Genomic DNA, 6,789 nt, shown 5'->3' on the forward strand with positions numbered 1-6,789 from the left:
CCGGTACCATAGTACCTTTTCTCAGGTCTCACCAAAAGAAACTGGCTTAGGTCTTACCTGAGGAAGGGTACAGTGATACTTGTAACTTGCCTGTCTCTTCTAATTATACAGTTGGCCCAAGAAAAGATATTAGCCACGAAAATCTTTGCCTCTCACACTATAGAAGAAGTCCCTCATTATTGCCCAGAAACATAAGAAATAAGGGATGAAGAGAAGAATGATTAACTCCCAAATTTGCTTCCCCTATGCTCCCCAATCACAGAGAAGTGATGCATTTAATTTTCCTCGTAGCTGCTTATGTTAGTTTGCCATAATACTAAGCACCTCTGGAGGACAAGTAAATATACCTTAGCTGGAATGGAAAGCACATCTCTCCCAGGTCAAGATGTTGTCCTGGAAAATTAAGTCTGTGCCGTAGCTTTCAGTGTAATATCTGATGTGTTGGTGGCTTACCCCGTTATCTCACATTACGCCAGTGACATTTGGAGACATGATGAAGCTGTAACTCTTTGAAGTGACCTAACAAGCTTCTGTACTGTACATATGAATCTAATGACATTTCACAGGGGTATAAAAAACTCCATTGCCAAAATGGACCCTAATTCGATTAAAAGGCATTGCATTTTAAATGAATTAAAGGATTTTTTTTTAATAAATTTTTTGAAGACTCTGTTGCCAGGAGTAATTTCTAAGGCAAACTGTGTAACACAGTAAGCATCAAACCAGACATGCTAGGTATAGATAGAGACAGAGCCAGCAAACTTCACACTACTGGATTAAGGAAGAGAGGATGGTCTTGCTGTTAGATTATTGTTCTGACTTTTTTACAGATCTCCTATGTGACCTTGGAGTCACTTAGGGCCAGATCTGCAGAAGGACCTTGGCATGGTAAATTCCATGCTGGACTTTTTGGTGCCTATTTGTAGGGGTAAAATTCAAAAGCCTGAACCCTCTACACAATCACTGGGCAGTTAGGTACCTAGGCAAGGGATTCTCAGGAGGAAGTATATTAATTAAAGGGGTTGATTAATTAATCAACCGCTAGAGAACACTGAAGAGAGGTAGATCCCACACCCTGGGCACGTCTACATGAGGTGTTTAATGTGCAGTAGCCTAATAACACTGCACAGTAGCATGCTGGGCAAAAACTGTGCTAATACACTATGGCACAGTAGTATTAGGCTACTGCACAGTAAGCGTCACTAAAAAAACTGTGCACCGGTGCTACTGCGCAGTAACTCTAGTTACTGCGCATTTAGTTAGTACTTCATTAAGCAAGTACTAAACTAAATGTACAGTAACTACTATGCATTAATAAACGTATAGACACGCATTTACGCATCTGGATGCAGCCTTGAATTAGGTGTCTACGGCAGTTTGGGATTCATAGCCCCAAACCACTTCCTGGATTGAGGCACGTAAACTGATCACAAGGCACTAGCGCCTTCTTTTCTGTTAAGACACATCCAGAGCAGGATGCACGGATGGTGCCAATCAAATGCTGCATAGTAGCTGCGCACCAGAATGAACGCGCGCTGAAAATCTGTCAAAGACAAGAATACCCAATTACCGGTGGGGGCACATTTCTCACAGGAAAACCACTCTCTCTCCAATCTCTCAGTTCGAATCCTCAAAGGGAACTTACAAAACACTTCCCAGAGACGAGCCTATGAGCTCCACTTCATCAACCTCCTGGATACAAAAAATTGTGGACTAAATACGGACATTGGATTTATGACACATTATAACCTGCCTGACATCCGACTCCCCAGGTACCTCTCCACTATTTAACTGCTACGTTCATCCCCCTTCTCTCCCCTCCCCTTCCCACCCAGCCTGTCTCTCACCCACTGACTCCTCAATTTACATCTTCACTGACTGCCTGTCTTGCCTGCAGCCCAGCCTCTGGCTTCTTTTGTATTCATTCCCTCCAGGAAGAGCACACACCAACTGCAGAGACTTCCTCAGCCTGATGAAGGGTTTTTAAACCCGAAAGCTTGCTTAAAAAAATGTTTTTCCAACTATTTAAGTTGGTCTAATAAAAGATATCAGATTCACCCAAAGAACCTTGTCTGCCTAGTAGCTTATTGGGCATTTACTCAGGAAATAGGACACCTGGATCCTGTGCTTTCCTTAGCTTGAAGGGATTCAGACCCATATCTTACACCTCAGAGGGCACTGCCTGAGCTACCAAGTGGCAGCACTTACAAACCCTCCTAGGTTGAAGCTGGGAGCTTATTAGCATACATACAGCACAGCACCAAGGACAAATCTATACCTCAAGCTTACCATGGCCAGGCAGGTGTGCCCTGAAGCATGCCACACTGCTCCAGGCAGTATCACTTCTTCACCAGAAGCAATGAAGCCATGTCTGCACAGCACTACATGCTAAATACTTAGCACTGCTGAGAGTTAATGAGTGCAGCTTTTTGAGATTCTTGGATGCAAGAGTTCAAGTAGCCTTGGCTTTTCAAATGAAAAAAAAAATCTGATCTGGGCTAAACTGGTGTTGTTCCATGAAATCAAAGGGGCTCAGAAGAGGAACGAGATTCTAGCTACGGGGCACGTCTACACAAGACACTTGACTTGATATTAGCGCAAATTACCATGCAGTGGGTGTGTCTACACAAGACGCGAGCTGCTCAGTAACCTAACTCTACTATGCAGTAACACACAGGGCAAAAACTATGCGAATACACTATTTTGCAGTAGTATTAGGCTACTGTACAGTTAGCATCACTAAAAAGCCGTACACTGGCACTACACCGTAGTGTAGCCATACACCGGCAATTGTGCAGTAGCACCAGCTATTGTGTATTGATTTAGTACTTAGTTGTACAAGTACTAAACTTAATGAGCGGTAACTACGGCCCATTAATGAACATGTAGACATACCCAATAAGCATCAGCATCTACACATGCAGATGCTTCCTATGCAGTAATTTGCTTTAATCATGAGTAAATTTGCTACCTGTAAATACAAGTAGCAAACTTACTTGTGATTAGTTACTGAGCGGTACAGTACATGTAGACGGCTGACCAGGACCAAATTGCTCCTGGTCAGCCAGACAGCAGGGAGCAGGAGATTGCTCCTTGCCCTCGGGAGCTGCCTGTTGCCAGGGTGGGCTCAACCACCAGAAGCTGGGTGGAGACACTGTCCCCTGACCCCGGCAGCAGGGAGCTCCCAGCCCCTGCTCCACAATCACAATTGCAGAGTGTGGATTGGGAAATCCCTGCATGGGGAGAGTTCCCTGCCAAGGTTGGAACTGGCTGGGAGCTTCCCCCGGCTGGGTCAGGACCCAGCCAGTCCCAGGCTGCGTGGGGAAGTCTGCATGTGCAGCCTGGAGGTGGCTGGGGACTGTTGTGTTTTGGCCAGTCCCCAGAAAGCTCCTGGATGTATGTGCAGACTTCCCCACTCAGCCCGGGGCTATTTGGAAACTGTCCTGGTCAGGGGCAGGCCCCAGCCCCGTGCCCTGAATGAGTGATTAGGTGCAGGGCTTAGAAAAAGCTGGGGAGACAGGTCCTAGACCTCTGCTGTGATCTGCTGGTGGGACAGATAGCAGTGAGCCCCTGGCTGGGCGTGGATTCTCTGCAGCTCTTTCCAAGCGCCCTGCCCCCAGTTAGAGAGCCGGGGCCAGGAGCTCCCTGAGGCCAGGGCAGAGGGACATTGTCCGCACCCAGGCTCCCGTAGCAGAGCCCGTCCCCGCAGCAGGTAGCTCTAGGGGGCAGGGAGCAATCTCCCAGTCCCCACCAGGGAACAGCTGTCTCCTGGCCCCATGCCCCCTACTAGCTCCAGGGCTAGCACCCAGGGTGAGCCTAGAACTCCCCCTGACTGCTGCAGGGGGCTGGTGCAGGGCTGGAGGGGGTGGGTGCAGGCTGCTGCCACAAGCAGCAAATCTTCTCCCACATCCCAGCATATGTAGACGCCTGCCTGGGGTAGGTTTACTCCATAGTACTTTAAAGTAAACCCATCCCGCATCATTTGTACATGTAGACAATGCCCACAGAGACCCAAGTGAAGAGAAGCCAGACCTCTAGCATGAGTATAACTGGCTCCCACGAAGGGTGTATGAGCTATCTGTAGATGAGGCCCTGAAGGAGTTGCCTTATTTCACACTAGCCGCAATGTGGAGTGTCATTTAAAGAGAAAGTAATGAATCAAACCATTTTATTTTACAGAACTTGTCAGAGCATCGTGTATAATCCACTGCTGTCTCCTCCTGGACTTGGGTATTCTTTAAGAGTCATTTTAATTCACCAACTGCTCATAAAAGTCCTAGTTCATAATCAGGCTCCTTGGGACTCAGCCTAGTTCAGGTTGGGTGGAATAATTACCAGTATCATAGACAATGCTTAAGAATAAATCAGTAATCATCAGTTCTGGTCCTACTTCCATGGAAGTCAAGTTAGCAGATTGGATTGAATTCTGCCATCCCCTACTCATGTTAACTAGTACCTGTTCCACTCGCCCAGCCAATGCTTCCAATGCAACCTCGGGTCAAATGAAGGCCCAATGCAAAGCCTATTGAAGGTAATGGAAAGACTCTGATTGATTTCAACAATAAATTAGCATTGGTGCTAATATAAAGATGAGCACTAGAATCTCGCCCACTCTGAGCAGGATTTGGCTGTCCATCAGTCAATCGAATCTATTTCAGGGATTGACATAGCACGACTAACTGAAGTGGTACACAGGCATAACTCAAGTCCAGGTTATATGGTGGTGGCAGTCACCTTTTCCAAGAGCAGTTCTTACAATGACGTATTAAAATGCAAATAAAGACCACATCTCTGTTACCACTATCCTAGGTTCTTACTCCTGTACACCCGCTGATATTACAGCGACAGAGAAAAAATGAGTGAAAAGATACAAGCGTAACTAAGTCCACACATTTATTTTCTTCTTTTTTTCATTCAGCATTAATTCTCTGATTTTGCCTGATGACATTGCATTAGTAAACAAGCTCACTTAATTGTGGGTGATCGAGCAAAGCACTACATGGTGACAGTTAAAACTAAAGAATGTCTGATACCACCCTAGATCTCCTTAAAAGAAATGTTTTTCAAAGAAAGCTTTAGTAGGTAAGTAACGTCCTGCCTTATTTCACATACAGAACATTATTCGAAAGTCACTGGAGGTTTTCAGCAGAATTCAACCCCAGGATTCATTTACAAGGTGCTTTGAGAAATGTTTAGACAGTTATGAAGTACAGAACGAAAGCAATGCACATGAAGGTTAGTTGCTCCTTTATGAAGTTTGGGCCACGTTCTGTGCTCAATTATTCATGTATAAATGTAGAGTAATTCCACTGAGGTCAATGAAGTTATTCTGGATTTCCCACATTAACATAATATGAATATGGCCTGCTGTGTAGAAGCTTTTAGGTTACTTGGGCAGAACCCACTGACCTCAAGGGCGGAATTAGGTACTCAAAGCCTACATCTGTGAAGAAAATTGATCCACCAATTTTTTATAGAAAAATAAAGAGCTTGAGACAAATAACATAACTAAACATGCATTTACATGAGGATTCACTTGCTGGTTACTTTAAACAAAAGCCAAAAAAGCCAATATCTGCTTACAAAGATAACTGTCACACAGCAGCTTCCCTTCATTCATTCAGGCATGAGCATAAAACCATTTTAGCAGTAACAAAAACATTCCCAAGTTCTCTGTCTCAAACCATTTGCCTTGAAGCAGGTGATGTCTTTAAAGAGGCACCGAGTGAAGGATTGACTAAAGAGACCTAGGCAAGATCAAGTTTTGATAAACTGCCAGTAACATGAATGTGTTAAGGACCTCTTGACTTTAAGCATTAGTGCCCTCTCTCTCTATGTATATATTAAGGGGGCATATGCACAATTAAAGCACAATGACATACTGTATCTCTACCATGCAGCACCTTGTGGGATCTTTTACAGCAAACTCAGGGACTCGTTGTAACGGCACTTGCATCACGCATATTGCAGTCCATTGAACTAATTCAGCTCCAACTACAATGAAGGAAGCTGAGAGCACTTTGTAAGCTCAGGTCCATGTAGCAGGTCACAGTGTATTTAAGGCACACAAGCGGGATGATCACTCTGTCCTAATGAGAGGAGCGCTGTGGCAAGCTGCAAATGACTCACGAGGAAGTGCTACTACTCAGATTCTCAGCCTTCACTGATGCTATCCAGACTCTATCAAGTTAACACCAGCTGCAGCCACATCAGACTTTTGCAAGGAGCAGGCTTTGGCATTTACTTTACAATAACTTTTTTCTTACCTATCAAAAACCACCGCAGCATAAGCAGGCTCCGCAAATATGACTTCCCCAGACAGGAATTCTTTGACTGCCTTCAAACCCCTGCCTTTGCCTTCTGACGTGAACACTTCCACCGTCTCCATTCCCCCTTTTGTCATGTCAGGGAACCCCAGCTCCTAATGCGAGTGAGCCAACTCTCTTGTCACTCCTGCTATTTCAATACCTTCAGCCTGACCCAGGACCAGTCCTATATATGGACTACGTTGCCTCCTCCCCCCACCCATTTTCCATAGGAGGGTGAAGGGAGGGGAGGGGGAGAAGCCCTTTAGCTTAATGCAGTGCTAAGCACGGAAGCCAAATGGTTGGTCATGCATTACCAGTGCCGTCAGCTTCATTAGGAAAAGCCCATCTGAAAAACTCATTGGCATTGTTTCTGCCAGTTGAAAGCTTTTGTATATGTTATGACCACCAAGTTTAATTTATTCTCTCCCATTGGAAAGAGAATGCATTCACTTTAACGGGGTATTTTTAGAAACCACATGCT

The 6,789-nt window shown here is 45.1% G+C and overlaps 1 protein-coding gene across 6 annotated transcripts in view; it reads right to left on the reverse strand.

The window, feature by feature from the left end:
* SMYD1 (SET and MYND domain containing 1) overlaps window positions 1-6,571 on the reverse strand; it is a 44,737-nt gene extending 38,166 nt beyond the window's left edge. For 2 of the 6 annotated variants that reach the window (XM_006028635.3, XM_006028636.3), the window contains exon 1: window positions 6,267-6,403. In XM_006028635.3, the coding sequence (XP_006028697.1) occupies window positions 6,267-6,403 (137 nt within the window). Of the gene's footprint in view, window positions 1-2,289; window positions 2,334-5,882; window positions 6,086-6,266 lie in introns of those variants that run through there. The other 4 variants (XM_006028637.3, XM_025210056.1, XM_025210055.1 and 1 more) reach the window with 4 other exon arrangements.
* Window positions 6,572-6,789: the final 218 nt, after the last annotated feature.

Source organism: Alligator sinensis, unplaced genomic scaffold (assembly GCF_000455745.1).
Source record: "Alligator sinensis unplaced genomic scaffold, ASM45574v1 scaffold656_1, whole genome shotgun sequence".
Lineage (NCBI taxonomy): Eukaryota > Metazoa > Chordata > Crocodylia > Alligatoridae > Alligator > Alligator sinensis.